We start from the raw sequence: 26211 nt of genomic DNA, 5'->3' as shown, positions 1-26211 counted from the left end.
CATGTCTTGCCACCTCCTGAAACCCAAAGATGCACCTTGGCAGGCTCAAGGTGCTTGAGCTGGGTACCTTGGACCTTTAAGGCCCAGAGGAAACATAATCTTCTTTGTGAAGCAAAAGTGTTTGTTGAGTGAGTGAATGAGTTAGTGAGTGAATGAATGACTGGGTATGTGATTTGACTTGCCCAGGTTCACAGGGTAACTTAGTGGCAAGGTACTTTCCAGCGACCTTCCTTTCTCAGGTTGTTCTATAGATTCACACTGTTTTAGCAATCCTGAACTACTGAGACGCTCCTGTATTCATTATCTAGGAATAGTGCCATACAAACTGCCGCAAAATTGTTGTTGCTATTGTTGTTCAGTTGCCAAGTCGTGTCCAACTCTGTGAACCATGAACTGTAGCACTCCAGGCTTCCCTGTCCTTCACTATCTCCCGGAGTCTGCTCAAATTCAAGTCCATTGTGTCGATGATCCATCCAACCATCGCATCCTCTGTCACCCCCTTTCTCCTCCTGCCCTCAATCTTTCTCAGCATCAGGGTCTTTCCCAGTGAGTCAGCTGTTAGCATCAGGTGGCCAAAGTATCAGAGCTTCAGCTTCAGTATCAGTCCTTCCAATGAATATTCAGGGTTGATTTCCTTTAGGATTGACTAGTTTGATCTCCTTGCTGTCCAAGGGACTCTAAAGAGTCTTTCCCAGCACCACTATTCAAAAGCCAGAAAATTAATGGTTTAAACATTAGATTTATTATCTTACATTTCTGTATGTTAGACCTTTAGTACAGGTCTCAGCTAAAATCACGGTGTCAGTAGGGCTGCAATCCTCCTGGAGACTCTAGGGGAGAATCGGTTTCATTGCCTTTTCCAGTTTCTAGAAGCCACCTGCTTTCTGTGGCTTGTGATTCCCTTCCTCTATCTCCAAAGCTGGTAATGGTGGGTTGGATTTTTCTCACACCTCATGTCTCTGACCCACTCTTCTGCCTCTAAGAACTTATGTGATTAGATTGGCCCCACCTAGGTAATCCAGACTCATCTCCTCATTTTGGGGTCCTTGACTTTAATCACGCCTTTTTCCTTGTAAGGCGACATATTCACAGGTTCTGAGGTTTAGGGCATGGATATCTTTGGGAACATCATTTTGCCTATCACAGCGCTCCAATTACACTGCTCTTTCAGCTTCTCTGCTCTTGTTCACTCCACTGCTTGTCAAAACTTAGGACAAGAATTGCCTCTTGCATGGTATTCCCTGGCACATTTGCCAGCCAGATTGACTTCTCTGTCCTTTTCACTCTCCTTTGGGTTCCCGTTTCAACACTGTCTGAGAACCTGTGACACTTGGCTGCATTTGTTTTTGTTTAGATGTCTTCTCCTGTGCTTAGACCTCCGTGGAGCTCCTTGAATAAAGGGCTATGTCTTGTTCAACATTCTATCCCAAGTTCTAGCACAGGGTCTAGTACTTAACTAAGTATTTGATAATGTTTGTTAAAGGAGCAAAAGACCACTTCCTACAGAGAGTTTTTCTTAACAATGTGCTGGGATGCAGAAACCCCATACTCTTCAACCCAGGGGACTTGACCTAGATCATAAGACCAGCCAGTGGCACTGCTTGCTTTAAAACATAAACTTCATGGAGCAAATAATGACTTTTTGCAGATCATTAACTTCCTTGATATAGCTACTGACCAACTTGTGACCTTGGGGAAAGGTCATGGAGCCTCATTTTTTCATCTGAATCAGGAGGAGGTAGGACTATATGATCACTGGAGGCAACAGTATAGGTTTAATACTTGCGCTCTGGAGCCAGACTGCCTACATTTGAAACTTGGCCTTGCTGCTTATTTGCTGTGTCCTGTGCAAGTTCCTTAAACTCTTAGTTCCTCAGGTTCTTTACCTGTCAAACAGCGTATCATAGCACCTACCTCATAGGGTTGTTCTGAGAGTTCATTGACTTAAGTGTAGAGTGTTCAGTGCAGTGGCTAACTGTCATTATTCTTATCGCGAAATTCATTTTCTGATCTAAAGTTTCACTGTGCCTTGTGTTTTATAGAAGGCGGTTCCTTAGGCCTCCTCTCTTCTCTTTTCCTGCCCCAGACTGAATGCCTTCCCTGCTGACACTCCTCCCTTTGTCACCCTGTTACTGGCAAATCTTGCACCCCCCATTCTCCTTAGACCTGCCCTGCTTGGAGTGTTTGCCTGGTGTTGGGAGAGCCTTCTGACCAGGCTGGGTGGGGCTGCAGTGGGGGACACTGTGGAGTATACTGCCCCCTGCGGGCCAGAAGCAGTGATCACTTGTCCTGGCCTGAGAGCCCACGTTTTCTGCCATCTGGCCACCTCTCAGGACCTGTGCTCTTCTGATTTGGGAATATCAAGAAGGTGAACAACATTATCTCAACAGAGCTTTATTGAACACTCCCTATATGCCAGTCCCTAATGACTGAGGAGGACAGGGTGTTGGGTTAAGTGTGCAGACTCTAGGGTCAGGCAGCTGTGCTCAGATTCTGGCTTCCACGCTTACTAGCTGTGAGGCCAGGGCAGATTGCTTTGCTGAGCTTCAGTTTCTCACTTGTAAAAAGAGATATAACAATAGTATTTAATTCATTTTTTAGTTATTAAAAAATGAGATAATTCCTATAAAATTTGGAGTAGTAAACAAGAAGCATTCTTAGCAGTGGGTAAGAATTAGAACCTTTTCATTCAGTACTTTAGAGTATAGTTCCATTATTTTGTTTGCAATTGTGTGATTTTCCCAATCAGCTGCATCCATATTCAGATGTTACTACAAAGCCAATTTGAAAGCCAAATGTAAACTTTTTTTTTTTTTTAATATAACTGATTCAGTTCAGCAAACATTTCTTGAATGATTTGTGGTAGGCACTGTGCTGGGAGCTGGGAATGTATCTTGGAGTAAGGAGTAAGGTGTGGAGTTCTGCCCCCAAGATGTTTACATCAAGCTTAGAGGAAAAAATGAGCATTTAACCTTTCTAGGCAGAGGAAACTGTGAGCTAAGGTACAGAAATTTAAGAAGGCCAGACAGCCTGACCCCAAACAAGGGCATGCAAACTGTTCTCTATGACTAGAACTTTGTCCATGGGAGGCAAGATATAGGAAGGTTGAGACTGAAGAAAGAGAGAGACATGGTAAGAGATATGGCCAAAGAGGTTCCAGGGCATTGAGGGCTTGAATCTATACTGAGAAATTAATTTGAAGACAGAGGAGAAAGCCACTGAAGGGCTTCCAGTAAGGGAATGATGTGATCAAATTGTGTTTTTAAAAGGTTAATTAACTTTAATATGGAGGATGAATCGGAGAAAGCCAGTCTGGGGACAAAGATTGGTTAGTAAGTCATTGCAGTAGACCGGTGAAGACGTGATGAGGACCTCAATCAGGGCAGCAGTGAGACTAAAGCGGGAAGTGAGAAAAAGGAAAAGTTATAAGAAATGTTAAGGAGATAAAAACGATGAGTGAGTAGCACTGCCATGAAATACAGGAGGAGGGACTGAGGGGGAAGTGATGAGTTCCACTTTCCATTTTAGAAATGCTGAGCTAGAGGTGGCTTGCAAAATAAGCAAGTAGAGCTGTCCAGCAGGGGCTGGATACGTGGGTCTTGAGCTCAGTGAGAGCCTTTGGAAGTCATCTGCTTGCAGATGGTAGTTGGGCCCCAGAAGCGGGTAAGATTACTCAGGAAAAACAGTTGAAGAAAGAAGAGAAGAGGCCAAGGACAATGCCCCAGCTAGGCTGCACTGGTAATTAAAGGTTTGGCAAGGCACGTAACCAGCAGAAGAGATGGAGAAGGAAGAGGAGAACCATTAACAGGTGGTACCTCAAAAAGCGGTGGAAGAGGGTATTTCAGAAGGAAGAAGGCAGCAGTGCCAGATGCCACAGAGTGATAAAGTAACATCACGATAAAAAGGTCCAGTGGACAAGTAGAAGCACTCTCTTTTTGAGGGACTTCTGCATCTTCATTTCTCAAGGAGAAAGCTGCATCAACAGTGCCTTTCTTGGGAAGAGAAAAGGATAAGGTGGGGAACACATGAAGGGAAAGATCTCTATTCCAAAGACACTCAAATGCACCTATAGTATACCATTTACCAGCTTTTTTAGGATTCCTTACAGGTTGAGCCAACCCATGAGATTTTGAGTTGAACTGCATAGATACACACAGTCCCACTACTTAGAAGAGACCCTCGTAAATAATTTCTTTACAACATTTTTTAGACTCTTTCTCTGCATGTGAGCAAATATATGTATTTATGTGTGTGTGTGTGTGTGTGTATACAAATGTAATTTTAAAAATAAATATTGACTTATACTATGCAGGCTCTTCTGAGAACCTGAATAAAGTAATCATCTTTCCACGTTACTACATATAGAGCTATTGCAGTCTTTAGTGGCTGCAAAGTATTCATTGTTCAATCGCTCAGTCGTGTCTGACTCTTGGTGACCCCATGGACTGCAGCACACCAGGCCTCCCTGTCCATTACCATCTCCTGGAGCTTGCTCAAATGCATGTCCATTGAGTCGATGATGCCATCTAACCATCTTGTTCTCTGTCGTCCCCTTCTCCTCCTGCCTTCAGTCTTTCCCAGCATCAGCGTCTTTTTTACTAAGTCAGCTCTTCCCATCAGGTGGCCAAAGTATTGGAGCATCAGCATCAGTCCTTCCAAAGAGTATTCAGGATTGATTTCCTTTAGGATTGACTGATGTGATCTCTTTGCAGTCCGAGAGACTCAAAAGTCTTCTCCAACACAACAGTTCAAAAGCATCAATTCTTCAGCACTTAGCCTTCTTTATGGTCTAACTCTCACATCCATACATGACTACTGGAAAAACCATAGCTTTGACTATGCAGTCCTTTGTTGGCAAAGTAATGTCTCTGCTTTTTAATATGCTGTCAAGGTTTGCCATAGCTTTTCCTCCAAGCATCAAGGGTCTTTTAATTTCATGGCTGCAGTTACCATCTACAGTGATTTTGGAACCCAAGAAAATCAAGTCTCACTGTTTCCATTGTTTCCCCATCTATTTGCCATGAAGTGATGGGACTGGATGCCATGATCTTAGTTTTTTTGAATGTTGAGTTTTAAGCCAGCTTTTTAACTCTTCTCTTTTACCTTCATCAAGAGGCTGTTCACTTTCTGACATAAGGATAGTGCCGTATGCATATCTTAGGTTATTGATATTTCTCCTGGCAATCTTGATTCCAGCTTGTGCTTTATGCAGCCTGGAATTTCTCATGATATAACTCTGCATGTAAGTTAAATAAGCAGGCTGACAATATATAGCCTTGATGTACTCCTTTCATTTAACAAATTGGACCCTTAATGGTGAGCTTGTAGGTTGTTTTTAGCGTGTTGCTGCTGTACACAGTACTGTAATGAATATGTTTATACATGAATCTAATTTGCACACATTGGCAGGGCTGTGTGTAGGTTAAATTCCAGAGTCTGTGTCTCACTCATGTGTATCTACAGCACCAGGCAGTTAGTGGGTGCTCAATATAAGTATTAAAATGCCCTGGGGCTTCCCTGAAAGCTCAGTAATAAAGAATCTGCCTGCCAATGCAGGATCATTCCCCCTGTTCAGTCCCCGATTTGGGAAGATTCCACATAATGTGGAACAACTGAGCCCATGCGCCACAACTATTGAAGCTGTGCTCTAGAGCCTGGGAGCCGCAACTACTGAGCCCACTTCCTGCAATTACTGAAGTCTGTGCACCACAGCTAGAGAGTAGCCCCTGCTTGCCGCAACCAGAGAAAAGCCCACACAGCAACGAAGACCCAGCACAGCCAAAAATAAATAAAATTATAAAATGCTCTGAATTTAGGTCTTTGAGGTCCTGCAGTGTCTCATTTATCTTGGTATTTTTGACATCCACAACAGTGACCAACAGCACAAAAAAATTGTTTTCCGAATGAATAATCTCAAGGATATGGAGAACTCTGCCCAGAAAAGAAAAGTGTTGAGTACTGACTTCAACTTTTAAATGCCATGTGTTTCAGAAGCACTTCACTAAGCATTGCCAGCTAGGAAGCACCTTGAGCCATTTCTAACGAGGGCTCCGCATTCCTCCCCTTCCCCTTCCTCTGTGTACTGAGTGTTGATATACTTCTTTCCCTGGGCAGTAGAAAGACTTGGTAAAAATTCTTGACAGATAATTGGGTAGACACAAGTTAAAGACTCTTGTCTTCCCTTAAAAGTTACATTTTGTTCTCACCTCCAGGATGCTACTCACAGAACCTTTAAAGCAGGGACGGTTTCTCATTCAGCCCCACACGACTAGTGTAGTTCCTCATACGAAGAGTAGGCCTTCAGTCAACGTGTGGGAAGTAAATAAATCCAGCGAGTGTTGAACTGTGCAGTTGGCGTGATCTGAGAAATTTTCTAAATGTTTTGACCATCTTCTCAAATTTGAATTCTCCATTTTCTTCTGTTCATTGATTCCTCTTTTATTATATATTAAATTTTGTGTACACTAGGATTTGCTCCCGAGCTTCGTTTTTTTAATTCGTAGATCTATCGATCTGTTTTTTTGGTGCCAGTCCATATAATTTTAGTGGCTTTATAATATGTTCTAGTATCTTATAAGTCTAATTATACCTCAGAATTCCTCTTTTTCAAAATAGTATTTTATACTCTCGTTTTTCTAAAATAAGTCTAAAATTCTGAAACTATTACAGCATTGTTAATCAGCTATCAGTTCAGTTCAGTCACTCAGTCGTGTCCGACTCTTTGTGACCCCATGAACCACAGCACGCCAGGCCTCCCTGTCCATCACCAACTCCCAGAGTCTACCCAAACCCATGTCCATTGAGTCGGTGATGCCATCCAACCATCTCATCCTCTGTCATCCCCTTCTCCTCCTGCCCTCAATCTTTCCCAGCATCAGGGTCTTTTTAAATGAGTCAGCTCTTTGCATCAGGTGGCCAAAGTATTGGAGTTTCAGCTTCAACATCAGTCCTTCCAATGAATACTCAGGACTGATCTCCTTTAGGATGGACTGGTTGGATCTCCTTGCAGTCCAAGGGACTCTCAAGAGTCTTCTCCAACACCACAGTTCAAAAGCATCAATTCTTCTGCGTTCAGCTTTCTTTATAGTCCAACTCTCACATCCATGCATGACTACTGGAACAACTATAGCCTTGACTAGACGGACCTTTTGGACTTTGTTGGCAAAGTAATATCTCTGCTTTTCAATATGCTGTCTAGGTTGGTCATAACTTTCCTTCCAAGGAGTAAGCATCTTTTGATTTCATGGCTGCAGTCACCATCTGCAGTGATTTTGAGCCCCCAAAAATAAAGTCAGCCACTGTTTCCACTGTTTCCCCATCTATTTGCCATGAAGGATGGGACCAGATGCCATGATCTTAGTTTTCTGAATGTTGAGCTTTAAGCCAACTTTTTCACTCTCCTCTTTCACCTCCATCAAGAGGCTCTTTAGTTCTTCACTTTCTGTCATAAGGGTGGTGTCATCTGCATATCTGAGGTTATTGATATTTCTCCCAGCAGTCTTGATTCCAGCTTGTGCTTCCTCCAGCCCAGCGTTTCTCGTGATATACTCTGTATATAAGTTAAATAAGCAGGGTGACAATATACAGCCTTGACGTACTCCTTTTCTATTTGGAACCAGTCTGTTGTTCCTTGTCCAGTTCTAACTGTTGCTTCCTGACCTGCATACAGGTTTCTCAAGAGGCCTACTACTCAGATATAAAATAAAAAATTAATAAAATGAGTGTAAAGCTGTTTGGATGTATTCTAATAAAAGTGGCCTACTGACGTTTTTTATCATAGTTACATTAAAACTACAAATTAATTTTTATATTGACATCTCTGTACTAGTCTTTCCATCATATAATATGATATATGTTCCTCTTTCATTCAGATTTTCTGTTGCATATTTTAGTAAAGGCATATATATTTCTTCATACGGGTTTCTCATTCCTCAACATTTACTATACACCCATTCTCCTGACCCCTACTTCCTGCCACTGTGTTTTCTGCTGGAGATACAAAGATGAATGTGTCACAGCTCATGCCCTCAAGGAGCTCACTTTGGTGGCAAGAGAGATAACTGATCAGATAATTACAACTAATTATAATAGTTATTGTGATGAACAGAAGCATAAGATGCTAAGGAATCACAGAGGAGAGTTACCAACCAAGATTGGGGGTTATTAAGACTTCAAGGATGAGAGGACTCCTGAACTAGAGCAGAATAGAAGTTAACCAGATGAAGAAAGAAGAAAACATACTCTAGGCAGACAAAATGCTCTTTGGAGTATATGTTCAAAAGTAAAGAGATGAGAAAATTATTGAAGTGTCTTAGGAACTGCAGCGGAGAAGGCAATGGCACCCCACTCCAGTACTCTGCCTGGAAAATCCCAGGGATGGGGGAGCCTGGTGGGCAGCTGTCTATGGGGTCACACAGAGTCAGACACAACTGAAGTGACTTAGCAGCAGTAGCAGTAGGAACTGCAGTAGCTAGAATATCACACGACAGCAGGCTGACAGCTGGAAACAAAACTGGGAGGGAGACGGGAGGGTGGCGGATTGTGAAGGTCCTTGTGTGACAAGAGAGAAGAATTTGGGTATGGGATTGAAAGATTTAAGTGGGGGAGTGTAATGGTCAGATTAATGTTTTAGAAAAAATATCCCTGAAAGAGAAAATAAAGTTAAATAAAGGTCACTCTGGCTGCAGTGTGGAAGATGGCATTCAGGGTTCCAAACTTCAGCTGACAGGCCAGCAGGCTGCTGGAGTCATCTGGAGGCGACATGCCCTGCGGTAACGGCCGTGGTGATGGAGGTGGCGCTTAGGAGTGGTTCCAGAGCTACGAAGGAGACAGGCACATACACAAACAGCAAGCACGGGCACATGCGGCCCCCTCTTGTTAATGTGCTGCTAAGTGGTTTATGGTTTTCACTAGTTTAAGCATGACTTTCCCCCTATTATATTCTGTTTATGGCTAACATAAAAAAGCTATTGATTTTTTAAAAAATACACCTACCTTGATATTCTTACACTTTTTAATTCTAAGTACTTACTTGATTTTTTTTTTGGCTTTTCTATGTGTTTACTTCTATCTAAGTATTTTTGCTATGGTAGTTTTCGACCTTTTCCCTCTTTTTCCATTTTTATTATGAAAATCTCAGACAGTCACAAAAATGAAGACAAGAATACAGACTCACATAGGCCTTTCACCTATATTTGATTCATCCAGTCCAGTTCAGTTCAGTCGCTCAGTCGTGTCCGACTCTTTGCCACCCCATGAATTGCAGCATGCCAGGCCTGCCTGTCCATCACCAACTCCCGGAGTTCATTCAAACTCACGTCCATCGAGTTGGTGATGCCATCCAGCCATCTCATCCTCTGTCGTCCCCTTCTCCTCCTGCCCCCAATCCCTCCCGGCATCAGAGTCTTTTCCAATGAGTCAACTCTTCGCATGAGGTGGCCAAAGTACTGGAGTTTCAGCTTTAGCATCATTCCTTCCAAAGAACACCTACTATTAAAATTTGGTCCTATTCACTTTATCTTTCCCCTTCCTGTGTTTTTGTGCTGTTACTGAAGTATTCTAAAGCAAAATCTCAGACCTTTGGTCATTTTAGTTCATACTTCATTCAGTATGCATCTCTAAAAAAATACGTTTTCTTACATAGCCACAATGCTATTATCATACTTAACAAAATCAACAGTAGTCCTTGGCATAATTTAATAACCAGTGTATATGCATATTCCTTGTTTATCTCCAAGTGTATTTTGATTGGCTTATTCCATTCAGGATTTGGATTGCACATCACATTTGATAGTTTGAACTCAAAAACTCTTTTAATCTTTATCAATCTATAACCTTACTGCCTTTTATAAAAAAATGTCATTGACAGTTGAAGAAACCAGTCTGTTGTCCTGCAGAATGCCTCACATTCTGGATTTGTCTCTTGTGCTATAATTTAACTTACTCCTCTGGCTCACGTATTTTGTTTTAACTGGAGGTTAGCTTTGAATGATGAGTTAGTTGGGTTGTGGTTCATTTTTTCCTCGGAAAGAGAGTGCAAGACTACTTTGTAGGTAGGTCTGTGAAGTGCTGCCTCCGTCTGATAATCCCACTCAGGACGCTGAGATTGATCAGTGGAGGTGATGACAGCCCATCCTTCCACTGTAGATTTCCCCATCAATTTTTCATTGACTGTGTTCACCCACTATTGATTGTCACCTAAATAAATTATTTCATTGTGGGCCACAAAAATTTCTTTAAATACTGTCAATTTTACCATATTCATTAGCTGAATAAAGAACATTTTATCAATAACTGGGACTGTTTGGTTGTCCTAAAATATAACATGTACTGAAAAGACAAGATAAATGCTTAATTCATTTTCTTTCATTGCAAGTTTTGGATTAAGGAGTTGGTACCTTCGCTGTTCCGTTTTAAGTATCTATTGATCATGCTTCTGTTTTATGACTTATTGCATTAGCTGACCCAGTGGTTCTTCCCTAGTGATTATCTCATTAGCTCAGCCTTTGAGACAGAGGTCTTCATTTGCACAAGAGCCTCTACATCCTTAGGTATGTGAATGACTTGCTAAGGGCCACACATCAGTCCTTCCAGTCCTACACTTCTCAGAAGACAGAACAATGTTTCCTTTGGTTTCTGTTCTCTTGTTCCAGGTCATACTGTGAACAAGATGCGTCAACACTCAGATTCAGAAGTGGCTTGTCTTGCCAGAGAAGTTTACACTGAGTGGAGAACTTTCATAGAAAAACATGTCAATAGACCTTCCATAGAAGTCCGAAGTGATGCCAAAACTGAGACATTTAGGAAAAATGCCCAGAAATTACTCTCAGAAGCCTTGGAATTAGAGGTAATGTCTTGGTTGGAATGTGATTATTAGATATTCTTGGTTAAATGACCTTCACATTTTCACAATGAACTTTCATTCTCTTTAGGACCATAACTATTCTAATTTTATTTTTTAAAGATTCTGGATTTGTAAACATTCTGGGAGACAGTGTTATGTAAGGAGTGCAAGCATTGGAACTAGCAAGACATGGATTAAAACACTGGCTTACGTGTGTACTGGTTGTGACACCTTAGGCAAGTCTCTTAACATTTCAAAGACTTTATTTTTCAATCTGTAAAATGAAGATTATAATTCCTACTACCTAAAATTTTTGGAAAGATTAAATGAACTATATGTACAAAAGAATAGTATAGTGCCTATTGGTTAGAAGTCACTTCATGAATGTTGGTTCTTTCCGATTTTTGAAATCCTTTCCGTAACAAATACCATATGATACCATTCATATATGGAACCTAAAATATGACACACATGAACTTATTTATAAAACAGAAACACCCGCAGAAATAGAAAACAGACTTATGATTACCAAGGGGGAAAGAGATTAGGAGATGGATGAATTAGAGTTTGGGATTAGCAGATAACAAACCACTGTATACAAAATAGATAAACAACAAGGACCTACTGTATACCACAGACAACTGTATTCCATATCCTATAATAAACAGTAACGGAAAAGAATATATACACACACACACGTACATATACATACATATAATTGAATCACTTTGCTATATTCCAGAAACTGGCACAGCACTATAAATCAACTATACTTCAACAAAAATAAATGAATAAGTAAAATTCTTTCCCACTGAAGTAAAAGTTCTGAGATGGACTCTTATGCAATATCAATGGCACAATAAATAACTGTTTTTTGAAAAGACTACTACATTTTTTGTCCGCATTCTACCTTTAGTTCTAATGCTTATAATCAGTTGACTAGACATAATCTCTATCATCTTTGGGACCAGCAGTTAGATGGTGTTAGTGGTTTGAGGTACAAATGCTGGAAGAGAAATTTTTGTTCATTAGCAATAATATCAATCATCATCATCAAATGAATCTTATATTCAGTTAGTATTCTGGGAAAATCAGACATATAACATTGGTATTTTTTCCTCCTCTCGGGGTACCCCTAATAAAGTATCCTTAAAGAATGATTTAATAATATTAACAAAAAAGAAGCAATTCAGAAGTTTGATTTAAATACTCGACTAGATCTGTCACTATATTCTCTAAAAAAATATTTTAACCTTTCTGTCTCAATTATGCATCCACAAAAGAAAGGCAAATGGATTTGTGTATATTGTTTACTTTATTTAAAAATAAAATTTTGAGTTTTTAATACAAACGTGATAGAAAATGGAAAAATATAGAAAGGAAAAATAAAGTCACCATTGAACCTACTATCCAGACATAATCTTGTTAACATTTTGGTGCATTTCCTGTTGGTAAATTATTATAGCTTTTTCAAAGAATTGTGGTCAAGTTATGATTATCCCAGGTTTATTAAGAGTCTGTTATGTTATGTGCTAGCTGTTCCATAAAGTATTTTTATTGATTATTTAAATGACATTGCACAAAATTGACAATTATTTATTTTTATGTTATATTTAATCTTGATCAGTATCAGTATCATCTTGTATATAGTTTTCTATTATTTTTATCTATCTCTACTTTTTGTGTTTTTAACTTTTACTGTCTATTTGATGGTTCAGTGAATTAATATACTGTAAGTTTGTTTAACTTTTCCTAAAGAAGCATTAATATGAACATTAAGCCCTTGGAAGAGAGAAAAAAATACGAAGATCGTAAGTCTAATTTTCCAGAGTCATTGATTAGCCAACAAGACTTGATATTTGATATTTTAAGAGAAGTTTATTTTTCAAATAAACCAAAATTATTGCAGAAACATAGAGTGTGGATATATAATATGTAGTTAATGTGGTGGTAAATACCAGTTCCCTATGGTATCTTTTTAAGTAAATGATAATAACGAAGCTATGCTTGTAAGGATTAATGAGCAGTTTGCCTGCTATATTAAACTCCATAATAATTATCCTTTTAGTTTATCCATTAATTATCCTTTAAATGGCACATCAAGTGGTAAGCACTCAAGTGTTACAAAGCAAAGTTAAAAAAGTGATACATTTGTTAGTGCTTTCCAATATAATTAGAAAAAAATATCAGATTAAGCATAGTTGAATGGTTTTGCTCACAAAGAGTAAATTTTAAAAACTAGAAGCGTGCATCTTACTGTCTTTCTTGGCCAAAGAAAGTCAATCTCTTTTCCTTGCATAAACAGCGCTTTATAGTATTTTTATATATAGTTTGATACATCAGAAAAGATAAATACAAACACTTTTTAAAGTTAACTCTTAATACCCATCATCATCTGAAACATTTTCATGTTAGGGTAAATCAATGAACCATCTAATCCAGTATCTGGTCTTTGACAATAAATAATGCTGAGTGCATTCATATCAGACATCAGATCTCCATAAATGTATTTTATCAGGCAGAAGTAAACCATTGGGTAAGTTATTGGCCCAGTGACTTAAAAGCTTTTGCAATTTGATTTTAGCATGTGTTTTTTTTTCAAATCTACTTATTACGTTTTTATAGAAAGTAATGTTTCCATGATATTTGTTTTGGTCTAAGTAGTGACAGCCACAGATGAAGAATATATACACACAGCCCCAATGTGCATCTCTCTATTACTCTACAGATCTTGCTTTCCAGATTTGTGGATTGTTTCCTTGTTCTTGGAATAATGGAGTAGATGAATAAAAACTCATTGTTGAGACCCACGCTCCATTCCCCTTTACTTTCTCCCTTCTAGATCTTCTTTGTTCTTCCCTGCAGTTTAGATCTTTCCTCATATGAACGTCCCCTGTGGTGTCATTCTCTTACTTCCCCTTCCTCATTATCCACTCCCCTTCCTACCTCACGGCCTGTGATCATTTTCCTATTATGCCATTAAAAAAAATAAATCTGATTCTCAAAGTGAGCCTGTTATCGTTAAGAGTTATGAAGCACTGGCTGGTTGGCCCAGTTGGCTGTCAGATGGTGCTAATGAGACCCAGGTCAGGCGTACATCCCCATATGGGACTGTTAGTTTTTTCTTTGCTTAATGGCCTCAGACTGCACCTCTGGTTTTGACCAGCTCTTTAATAAATGTATTCAAATGGTCAAAAAGGAGTGTGGGTATATATGTACAAGTTCAATCATGCTATTGGAAAACTCATACAAAGTTTCCTTTAGTGGATGTTCAATTCCCCAAGTGTTTAGTTCTGCTACTACTGGTGCCAGCGGAGAATGCGAACATAGATGAGCTGCAGTCCTTATCCTAAGAAAGTTTACTGTCTCCTGACTAAGAGCCTGCAAATAATATGAGGCAAGATGAAATCTGTCTGAAATAGTGGTACTAGGAAGAGGTGTAAACACACAAAAGACAGAACAGTGAAATCTGATGGGGAAATCTGGGAAAAGTCCATGGAAAAGACAGCAGTTGAACTAGCCTTAGAATGGTTGGAATTTGCTCACTAGAAAATACATATAAAATAGAAACATATTTCATCTGCTATATATAGGATTTTACTGAAAGAGCAGAAAAGGAGGGAGGTATACATGGGGAAAGAGGAAATTCATTTAACAAATATTTACTGAGCACTTAATATGTGCCAGTACCTATGCTAGGCATGGGGAATTTAGAAATGGATCTAGCATGGTATCAGCCCTGGAGGCACTCACAATCTTCTGAGGGAAATAGGCAAATAGAAGTTATAATACAGTGTGGGAAGTTCTGCACTTCCGATAAACACACTAAGAAGAGTTTCTTCCCTTGCTGTTAAAAAGCTTACAGTCATGGCAGACATCACTAATTGATGATGGCCCCATTTCTTCTGAGTCCAAAATCCTTGACATAAGACAGCTTGGGGTGGATGTGTTTTATATCTTCTCCCAGTTTGTCCATGATTGGACAACTCAATAACACATTTTCAACCCATAGGTACAAATATATAAGGAAGGCAAATCAGATTTTCTGTCTCTAGGAAGCTGACCTAGGAAATACCAAGAAACAACAATGGAAGTTTTGAAACAGAAGGAATCTTGGAGGAGTTTCAAGGAAGCAGAAGCTATGGATAGAGAGATGTATAGCAGGAGGAGAGAATAAGGCAGTTAGAACTGATAGTAAGGTAAATGAAAAGGAGCAAAAATATGTGAAAAAGAGATCAGGCAGATCATGAGAGACACAGAGAAAGGATTTGGCCCATAAATAAATCTCCCTAGGTTCCTTACAGCATTCTTGTTCCCATTCATACGTGTGTCCCATAGCAAAGTCCCTTTTTCTCAAGGTCTTAGTAAGACTCTGGTCCTTTCACCTGAAGTTGTTGTTATTGTTGTTCAGTCGCTAAGTCGTGTTTGACTCTTTGCAACGCCAGGCTTCTCTGTCCTTCACTGTCTCCCTGAGTTTGCTCAAATTCATGTCCATCAAGTCAGTGATGCCATCCAACCATCTCATCCTCTGTCGTCCCCTTCTCCTTGCCTTCAGTCTTTCCCAGCATCAGGGTCTTTTCCAGTGAGTCAGCTCTTTGCATCAGGTGACCTAAGTATTGGAGCTTCAGCTTCAATGCTTCACCCAAAGGGGCTTACCTAAATTACCAGGTTAGGACCCACTGGGAAAGACTCTTAGCTTGGGTAGGTTTGGAATATCCAAAGGTGTTATAAGAGGCGTTTTTCACTTTGTGCAGTGAACACACTATACACAAGGATACATGATGAGTCACTTTCCTTTATGGTTTACATTTTAGTATTACGAATGTTTTTCTTCATGTCTTCATTCTGACTGGCCTTCATTTAACAAGAGGCATCCATGAGAATCGTTAGTTGCTTGCTTCTCCTTCCCATCACATCGCTGGGATAGCTCCGGTCCTCCTGCCCCATGGTTTTCTGTGTACGCACCTCTCCTTTCTAGGGTGTGACTTAAGGGTAGGGTGTCAGGTCTTTTCTGCTTGGGTGTCTCAAATATCTAAATCAGACCACACTCAGTGGTAACTCAATAGCTATTTGTTGAATGAAGTATGAATAAGTATTCAGTTCTGTGAATTTCAAGGTACTCTCAGGTTCTTTATATATATATATATACACACTATAATTTAATGGGATGGCCATGATTTATTTTTGCAAAGGAGCACGTACCCTTCTTCCCCGAACAACCACTCCCCTCAAAACGAAGGAAAAAAACAGACTTTTTTCTTGCCCGTTATATTAAGTGAATCTCTAAACAGTAAGTAAGCACCCTCACACTGGGATGAGGAACCCCACATTGGGGTGAGGAGCCTCTCTTGCAAATGTTGCCGGACAAACGCTGGGCAGACGGCCGGCCACCCTTACCACCTTGTAAAGTAGTCTGGTTCGGGGGCTGCCTCAGGCTGGGGGCTAGTTCATTGCCCACCCAGGAGGCCATGAACGCTCGAGGAATCTGGGTTTTAGAGAGCTGTGGCGCCCAGCCAACTCACTCCAGCACCCTCCTTGGAGATGATCAGTCAGTCATCAGGACCACAAACCTCCCTGAACGTCTTTCGTCTGTTACATCTAAGCAGACGTCTGGGCCTGGATATTCATCTTCTCTCTCTCTGTCTCTCAGTCCTATTCTGCTCCCCTGCTTGGGTCTCATTTCTTCCAGGATTCTTCATTCATTTTGGTCTGTTGTTCTCTCTTTTTTGTTAGGACACTTTTTATCAAATGTCAGATAATCCTTTTTTAATTTTTGGTGCATTTTTTTCTTAAACTTGTCCTTTTTAAAGTATAAGTACAGTACATATATGTACAGCTCACTGAATTTATCACCAAGCAAATGGCCACGTCACCTGGCCTGATCCTACTCTTTCTCCAGGTCTCACGTCAAGCGCTCACTCTTTCCTGGGCTGGGTCCCTTTGCTGTATCTCAGTGCCCCAGAACTTGCTTCTGTTCCCTCTCCCAGCCCTCGCTACACTGCCAGGGTCTGCTCCTGTCTGTCTCCAGCTGGCCCGTGCTCTCTGTGAAGTCAAGAGCTGTATTGACATTGTTCACTGCTCTTTTCTCAGCCCAAGCACATAGTAAGTGCTGAGTAAGTATCTGAATATATGGTTGGGTAGGAGGGAAAGAGTGAAGGAAAAAAAAAGCTAACGAGAGAGAAATTTGTTTCCTGTTTTCAAGGAATTCATTCTCAGGGAAGACAACACCATTCTGTTGTGAAAATGACTACAGGGAGCTCAGGACATTATGGCAGCCCTGAGAAGAACTTGTAGTCCTTTAAACTAGGATTAGCTTTTTTGCTTTTTGTATTTTAGCTACACATACAAATAAGAATGCGTTTCCTGGGACATTGTGTCTTGCTGAGAGAGCAAGTACCTGTGCAGAGGTGTAGAGGTGTGTGAAAGCAACTGAGCGTGCTCAGGCTAGGCTGGAGCCAGGACCAGGGAGGCAAAGAGAGCGATGCGCCTGGAAAGGAAGGAGTGAGGGGGTCCCCAACCAGCAGCCCAGTCTGGCCTACATCTGGAGCATGTGGACAAAGTCCCAGACCTATCCTTCTTTGATCAGGCCTGTGGCTTCAGGAGGGCTTGGACCTGAGGCGCACACCCCAGCATAGCCACAGATCCTATCCTCTCGGCCCTTTTCTGCTTAGCTGACCCTGTCGGGGTCTCTCCAAACTCACATGGTCCCTCAGGAGGCTATGGGGGCAGTGAGTATGGTAAAAGGGAAGAAACATGAGTGTTCGAGTCAGAGTCCCAACTTCTCTTAATAGTTGTAAAATCTGGAGCATTTCTTTACCTTTGAACCTGTTTCCTCATCTGTAAAATGAGATAATAGGAGTTGTTAAGTGTTAAATGTGAAAAGTGATTTATAAACTGTTTAACACACATTTAGAATCCAGACCCAGTGTTTAAAAATGCTATAAGGGGTTAAAAAGCACTTTCAAACAAACAAACAAAAAGTATACTCTTACACTGATTTATTATCCTTGGTCTTCGTTTCCTGGTTGGTAAAGTACAGGGCCCAGAGCCCAGAACCCATTGCTTGGTTCAAGCCAGTTTCCTGTTATAATGGCAAATATTACCACCCGGCAGGGGTTGTGAATGAGGTCCCTGTCACAAAGCACATGGCCTTGTTCCTTAATTGCCAGGGTGGAATTAATTTGCTCTTCCTGTTTCTCTTGTGACAGGAAGTAGATGTCCTTGAATTTCAGTTGATTAATGGAGGCCTCTGAGCAAAGTGCTCCAGCCTCTCTTGCTTTTAATCTTTATGCAATGCAAGGCCCTAATTTGATAATTTTTCTGTTTTTTTAGATGGATCACCTACTGGTTGAAAATATTGAACGGGAAACGTTTCATCTCTGCTCCCGCCTCATTAATGGGCCATACCGGCGGACGGTGAGAGCCCTGGTCTTCACATTAAAGCATCGAGCTGAAATCCGGGAGCAGGTGAAGAGCGGCATGCTGCCAGTCGGCACGTTTGTACAGACCCACAAAAAGTGACCTGAGGGTGGTTCCAGCACTGGGCTGGGCAGAAAGGAAAATGGGCCTCTCTCTGCCATTCAAAGATTCTTTTGAGTTTGGGTGATGGTTGATGCTGGCTGTGCTAAATTTTCCCATGGTGCCATTCCTTCAGACAGAGGATGCAGAGCCCTGGAGACAGGCCTGCAGGAAATGCTTCATTAGCTGGAGTGCGCTGGGGCTGCCTAACAGGACGAGTGCTCGCTGTCACTAGGAAGCGCAGTACGGTTGCCATCGCCCAACACAGTGAAAGGGTGACAGATTTCACTGTGAGTATGCCAAGGACACCTCTAAACTTCCCCCGCGTCAGGCGGATGAAGTTACTGCTTTATTTCACCACCCTGCAGGTAACTGAAACTCAATTACCGCTGCTGCTCACTCGGTTCCATCCCCCCGAGTTTAGATAGCGCCAGTGCCTCTCAGAACTCCCCCGTCTGTTCTCTTTGCGCTACCCCAGGGGTGAGCCTGCTGGAGCCCGCCAGCTACCCCTTCTTTGCAGAACTGACTTATCTGAACGTTTCAGCTCTCCCTGGAAGACCTTCCACGCACTGGTCTCCAGAGCCCCCATGCTGGGGTTTCTAATGAGGAGCTGGCCTGAAGCGTGCCCACTCCTTGGAGTTTATTTGAATATCCTGGCTGCCTCGGTTTAGGGCTCTGTAGAAGATACCTAATGGAATTGCTCTTGAAATGAATTACTGTAAGAGAAAAATTATATACATATGTTTTTTAAAACAAAATACCTGTATATAGGCTTGCTTAAACAATTATGGAACTGATACTTGCTTTTTTTAAAAAAATAATAAACTGGGGCTTTTTTCCCCTAAAACCAAAGGTATGGCTTTTTCATTGAAAAGTGTTTTGAGGTGAGAAAAGAGTATAGTTGATGAATGATGAAAGAATGATTAGGCAGGAATTTAGGGAGATAGAATGAGACCCCAAAAAGACTTTTTAGATTAGGGGAGACTGGAGCATGTTTGTAATCTGAAAAGAAGGAGCCAGTAGAAAGGAAGAAGTTCGGGGAATTCCTGTTTGGTCCAGTGGTTAGGACTCTCTGCTTCCATTGCAGGGGTTCCAGTTTCCCTGGTCAGGGAACTATAAGGTCCTGTTAGCCTTGGGGCTTGGGCCAAAAAGAGAAATTTAAAATCCAGAAAAGGGAGAGATAGATTAAAAAAGCAAGGACACCGTCTCGCTCTCATTTTCTCGCTCATACACAGTTTTTTTTCTGATATTCTTGATAGTAAGTTGTGTACATTGAAGATCTTTATCACAAATGACAATAAACTATGCGGAACCTCAAAAATATTCAAGAAAGTGAAGAATAAAGCAACAATACAATGCCATTTTCACCAATAAAACTGGAAAACATTTAAAATTAAAATGCCAACTTCTGTTGAAGATGTGGAGAAATGGTCCCTTTTTACACTGATGGTGGGAATATGAATGACCACATCCCTCTTGGAAAATAATCTGTCAATATTTACTCATATTTAAGACAACGTGTGTACACTGACCCAGCAGAGAAGTTTCCTAAAGAAACACATAATCCTTGTAAGGACATTGTGTGTAGCTTTATTGTGGGAGGAGGAAGACTGACAGTGAGCAGTCAGTCATTGAAAAGAAAGTATGACTTCTGCATACATTGACCTGAAGGATTGACCAAGATGTATTAAGTGCGGGGGCTGGGGGGTGGGGGCGAGAATTTACAGAGAAATGTCTTTAATAAGAATTCAGTTTTATAAAAAGGAAGCAAAAGAATCCTATATATGAATATATGTCTTTGTACAGGATTATATGAGCAGTGTATGAAAGGGTATGTATCAGACTATTTCCACTGGCTGCCTTAGGGAAGAGAGGGGAGCCAGAAGATGGCATGAAAGGAAATAGGAGATGGGGAAGAAAAAAGTCTAGCAAAATGAAATATGCCAATGTAATGATGTTGAATGTATTTGTATGATTTTATATGTACTTGTGTTTATATTTTTGCTGTTATAGTGGATTAAGCTTATCAGAGATTTGTTTATTTTAGAAACTTTTTTGTTTGTTTTTTAAAGCAAGGACAGAAAGAAAGGGCCTAACATTGTCTACCTTCTAAGTGCTAGATCCTTTTCCTAAGATAATTTATTAGCATTTACATTGATCTTTATACAGTTTAAAAAAGCCTGTTGAATCATCTCATCTATTTTATTACTAAGTTTTGTTTCAGTTTTTTTAGATTTCTTCTTTTATTTGGCAGTCATTTGCTGAGCACCCATTCCATGGTGCCTTGTGGATACCTAGCGGGAGCTACAGATGAGACCCTGAGGCTTACCAAGAAGAAGTATCTTGTTCAGTTTCCCACTGCTAGTAACTCTGGGAGATTGAATAATAATTGCTCAGCACTGTGCTGGACAGTTTTAAAAATACCCAATTAAAGATGAGAAAAGTAAGGCTCACAGTAGTTTCATAACTTACTTAAGGTCACACGGATAGTGAATAGCAGATCTAAGCCTCAAAACTCAGGTGATTTGCCTATATATAGCTTCCCTGGTTGATTTCATCCACGCTTATGGTTTCAAGCATCTTTTACATGCTGATGGCAATCCAGTTTGTATCTTTAGCCCATCCCTATCTCCCAAGTGTCAACCCCTAGATTTCCAGGATCAAGTTTGAAGGGTCTTTTGAGCATCAGGTAAAGGTACTTGGACTGATGCCATGCAGGAACTGGTTAGTATTTTGGATAAGTGGCTGTGTAGAAGAGAAGCTGGAGCAGGGAGAGAGACCGGAAGTAGGAAGCTTCATTTATAAACAGCCAAAGGGTTCTGCTAACTTAGGAGCCCAGAGTAAGTTGAAGACAAATCGCTCTATGGCTGAAAGGCTTTGGTGGTGATAGTTGGAAAGTAAAATGATTGCAGAGATGTGCTTTGGAGATTTGGAAAGCAGGCTGTGTTATTTGTGGCTGTTTTCTCCTTGATGCACGTGCAGAATTTCCATGAACACTAATGGAGCTATTCTGAGTGCTTGCCGAAGGGAAGCCTGCCGACATCCATCCAAGCTTGCCCACCCACTAAGAAGCACCTCTGAGCTCCAGCCTCTTAAAAATGAAAGGGTCAGGTTGTGAAATGGGGTGAGAGAAGTTCTTGGGACCTCTGAGTTGCCCGTAAGTCTAGGCATGAATATGTCTTCTGAGTGTGTTCAGTTGCTGGAGAAAATTCGGGTGAGTAAATACTCTTAGAATCTGCTCCAGCAGCTTATTGATCCTTTTCTTGTGGTTGTTAAATTGGAGGTCCTGGTCTTTGGAGTAGGGAGCTTGTCTGTTCATTCACTCAATAAACAAATGTTGCCCACCTCCTTTGTTCCAGGGACTAGACTGGCACTGGGGAAACTGCAGTAATGAAGATACAGTTTCTACTTTTCAGGAATTCTTAGTCTGGTGGAGAGACAAACACATAGGAAAATAATTACAGTATAGCATATTAAGTGCTTACTGTAGATATTTATGTACAATGTTGAGGAAGTGGAGAAAGTGGTGATTAACACCATTCTAACGCAGAGTCAGACATGACTGAGCGACTGAACTGAACCGAACTGAACTGAAGGGAAAGGAAGTCTTCACACAGAGTTCTTAGCAGAGGGGTCAGTATGTGTGCAAAAGCACAGAGGTATAAAGTGCATGGCTTCTTTCAGTAAAGGCAATAAAATGGGTGGTAGAAGCTTAAGGGTCTTAGGAATGGAGAGAAATTGGGCAAAAAAAAAGTAGATAGGGCCCTGGAGGCCTTGTGAAGGAGTTTGGACTTTGGCCTTCAGATCATGGGAAGGCATGAGAAGTTTCTGAGGAAGTGAGAGACCTAATAAGATGTGTGTTTTAAAAAGATAAAGACGTTCCTGTATAAACAGATACATAAGAAAAAAACTTAATGATTTAAAAACAACAACAATTTAAGGCAAAGGAAAGAAACACTAGAGATTCAGTAAATTAGAGTTTTTTTTTTTTTTTTTGGACAAATGAAGTTTAGAGTTGATGATACACTCTAATGATATCTGAGAGTCCCAGGTTTGAAAAATGGCAGGAAGCTCAGATAATTCATTTACCGTGTTCAGTGGTGAAGGAACAGGCAGCTGGCCTTTTTTCATTTATAAAATATCAGGGTTTTAAACTTGTGCCTGTCAGCCTTGGTTTTCTTTTGCTGCAGCCTCAGGCCTCAGAGCCTCACTCTGAGATTTGTAATGTGTTTTGGATGTGTTTATCACAGCCAGATGGGCTGAGGGCTCAGTTTGTTACTGCCCATTATTGCTATCAAAGGGAGTCCATCCAGAAAACAAGGCTTTGGAGCTTCGATTAGTTTGGTGACGCTGCCTCGGTTTCAGAAGAGAGATGATTTGATTGGATGACTTTGTATTTTCTTTTTAAATCAACCAAAATGATACAATTGCTGTCAGGAATAGGCTTACCCATAAGTTAAGGAGGTTGGTTTCAAGATCCCAGATGACCAGGATGTCCAATCAAATGCTACTTTTTCATCTTGTTAAAATCTTTGATTTAGGGAATTTCCCTAATGGACTCAACACTTCCACTGCTGAAGGCTCAGGTTTGATCCCTGGTTGGGGAACTAAGATCCTACAAGTCGGGCAGCACGGCCGAAAAAGAGAGAAAAACCTTTGATTCAGTGCATATTTGTTGAGTTCTCATGTGCCAAGTCTGAGGATCACAGGGATGACTAAGATAGAGCAACCATTTTTTAAAAAGTAAACAATTACAAATTACAGGAATTCAAAGAAGAGGAAATAAGCCAATAAACATATTAGAAAATGCTCAACCTCACTGGTAATCAGGGAATGGCAAAGATTAATGCCATCCTTAAAGACCTAAACGTTGCAGGAATAGTGTTCCCTTTATCTCTCTATTTAATTCACTGGTCTGTCCCCTACAAAAATCAGATGTACCTTGGAAGGTGACAGGGAACCAGAGCAAGATCAGCCAAGTGGTAGTTCTAATGGCAGATGTGGTGTCTTTCCTGGAGTACATTAATATGTTCTCCAGTACATAGTATGTAGCCACTGATGTAGTGAATGTTTTTCTTTTCTTTCCATATCAGAAAGAAAGCTCAGACTCCATATTCACTTGGAACAGACCAAAGTATACATTTACAGTCTTGCTCCAGGGCTGTTAACTCTCATGTTGTCGTACAATCTAGTCTTGAAAGACCTGTACCAACTAGGTATCTTGCAGAATATCACACGTATCTATGGTACTAAACCCATCAGCTAATTGAAACAGATGAGCAAGAAACAGCAAGCATACTGGAAACCTTAGTGAGACACAGAGAATGGGAGAAAACACTACCAAGATTCAGGAGCCTGATGTTGCTGCTAAGTGGTGTCTGACTCTGCGACATCCATGGTCTGCAGCACACCGGGCTTCTCTGTCCTTCAACATCTCCTGGTGCTTGCTCACATTCGTGTATACTGAGTTGGTGGTCCCATCTAACCATCTCATCCTCTGCTGCCCTCTTCTCTTTTTGCCCTCAATCTTTCCCAGGATCGGGATCTTTTCCAGTGAGTCAGCTCTTCACGTCAGGTGGCCAAAGTATTGGACCTTCAGTTTCAGCATGAGTCCTTCCAATGAATATTCAGGGTTGATTTCCTTTAGGATTGACTGGTTTGATCTCCTTGCTGTCCAAGGGACTCTCAAGAGTCTTTTCCAGAACCACAGTTTGAAAGCATCAATTCTTCAATGCTCAATGGTCCAACTCTCACATCTGTACATGACTACTGGAAAAATCATAGCTTTGACTAGATGGACCTTTGTTGGCCAAATGATGTCTCTGCTTTTTAGTATGTTGTCTAGATTTGTCATAACTTTTCTTCCAAGGAGCAAGCATCTTTTAATTTCATGGCTTCAGTCACCATCCACAGTGACTTTGGAGCCCAAGAAAGTAAAATCTGCCACTGTTTCCACTTTTTCCCCTTCTATTTGCCATGAAGTGATAGGACCGGATGCTATGATCTTAGTTTTTTGAATATTGAGTTTTAAGCCAGCTGTTTCACTGTCCTCTTTCACCCACATCAAGAGAGTCTTTAGTTCCTCTTCACTTTCTGCCATTAAAGTGGTATCATCTGCATATCTGACATATCAGTGAAATTTCTAGGGGCCAGTCATCGGGGATTTGCCAGACACATTCCCTCCAAAGTAAAAGACAAAAGTGTTGCAGCTACTCCTCCATCATGAAGGAAGCACAATGTCTCTTTGGGTTTTGGAGGCAGCCTATTCCATAACTAGGAATACATACTGTTTCCTCCCATATATCCTCCCATATATCAGATAACACAGAGGCTGCCTGTTTGGGTTTTTTTTTTTTTTTTAATATATGTAATTTTATTTATTTGTTTTTTTGGCTGTGTTGGGTCTTCACTGCTGGCTTTTCTCTAGTTGCAGGGAGTGGGAGCTACTCTCTAGCTGTGGTGCATGAACTTCTCATTAAAGTGACTTCTTTTGTTCCAGGGTTCTAGGGCACATGGACTCAGTAGTTGTGGCCCCTGGGCTCTAGAGCACAGGCTTAATAGTTGCAGCTCACGGGTTTAGTTGCTCCATGGCATGTGGGATCCTCCCAGACCAGGGATCCAACCCAAGTCTCCTGCACTGATAGGCAGATTCTTCATCTGAGCCAGGGAAGCCTCCAGGGCTGCCTGTTTAGATCGGGACCCAGAGTTTAGATCGGGACTCAGCAGCAGGTCCAGGCTGTAAGACAAGTAGCTTTGCTCTGTGGACCATATGATCTGGCAGAACCCAGATCTGAGGCAGCTGTAGTGGGAAAAGATGCCTGTGGAGTTTATGACAAGGCCTAGTAGGAGAATCACCATCTAGACCCCTGGGGTTCTGGAGCAGGGCCATGTCATCTCTAGCCAGGAATGACACACTTCAAAATACAGCTCCTGATTTGCTACCAGGTTAGATCGTCTGACTCTGCATCATCAAGTTGACCACACAGCCAGAGCTGCTCGTTGTGAGCTGGATTCTATCAGATCCACCAAGTTGGAAGGTCAGACAAGGCCTGCAGTAGTTCATGAGACAGATGTGGTACCGCTGGGATTGGTCACAGGACCACAGGGCAGAAGGCAGCTGCATGAACAGGTGGCCCAAACACCTTGTCATCCACCACCTTTGCACCAGTGTCTCTTCCTCTGCTCACCTACGGCTGCCTGGAGAGCTCCTTATATCCAGCTGAAGGAGGAAAAAAAGCCAAAATTTGTTTATGAGTGGGTAGGCTCAGTACGTGTGAGCAAGCCAAAAATAGACTGTTGCTGCACTGCAGGCCTCACATAGGGGTGTCCTTGAAAGACAGTGGAGGAGAAAATAATTCCAGTGGGCAGGGCTTTGAATAGCACACATAGTCATCCACTCTGTGGAAAGAAAAGGGGCCCAAGGATGGAGTATTACTGGATCTCATGGGCAGCAGTGCATGGTTTGGCTGCTTGGTTGGGGGCCTGGAAGGATAAGATTAGAAAACCAGGGACAAGGAGACCTGGGCTAGAGGCATATGGATGGACCTATGGAAATGTGCACCGAGTGTGAAGGTCACTGAATTCTGTGTTATCACCAACCAGATGGGGGGTGGGGGGGAAGCATTAAACAACCATGTATATGCATTATAAGACCATCCCAGTGTTGGCAATAGGGGTGTCAATAAACACTAACCATGATGGCATGGAGAGAGAGAATGTATGTGCCCATTAGCATGGGTTCCCACTCACCAAGACTCATCTAGCTATGGCTGATGCTAAGTGTTTAAGCTACCAGTAACAAAACCCGACTTTCAATCTTAGATATATCTCCTTCCTTGAGAAAAATAGCC

General features: G+C 41.3%; 1 protein-coding gene across 8 annotated transcripts in view; it reads left to right on the top strand.

Moving 5' to 3' along the window:
* TCEANC2 (transcription elongation factor A (SII) N-terminal and central domain containing 2) overlaps window positions 1–19213 on the top strand; it is a 44222-nt gene extending 25009 nt beyond the window's left edge. For 6 of the 8 annotated variants that reach the window (XM_010847138.1, XM_010847135.1, XM_010847136.1 and 3 more), the window contains 2 exons: window positions 10653–10846; window positions 18176–19213. In XM_010847138.1, coding sequence (XP_010845440.1) covers window positions 10653–10846; window positions 18176–18364 — 383 coding nt within the window. In that variant the 3' untranslated portion in view covers window positions 18365–19213. Of the gene's footprint in view, window positions 1–10652; window positions 10847–10963; window positions 11588–18175 lie in introns of those variants that run through there. The other 2 variants (XR_825869.1, XM_010847139.1) reach the window with 2 other exon arrangements.
* Window positions 19214–26211: the final 6998 nt, after the last annotated feature.

The sequence above is a fragment of the Bison bison genome, unplaced genomic scaffold (assembly GCF_000754665.1).
Source record: "Bison bison bison isolate TAMUID 2011002044 unplaced genomic scaffold, Bison_UMD1.0 scf7180017864244, whole genome shotgun sequence".
Taxonomy (NCBI): Eukaryota; Metazoa; Chordata; class Mammalia; order Artiodactyla; family Bovidae; genus Bison; species Bison bison.
This window is presented reverse-complemented; position numbering and strand designations above follow the sequence as displayed.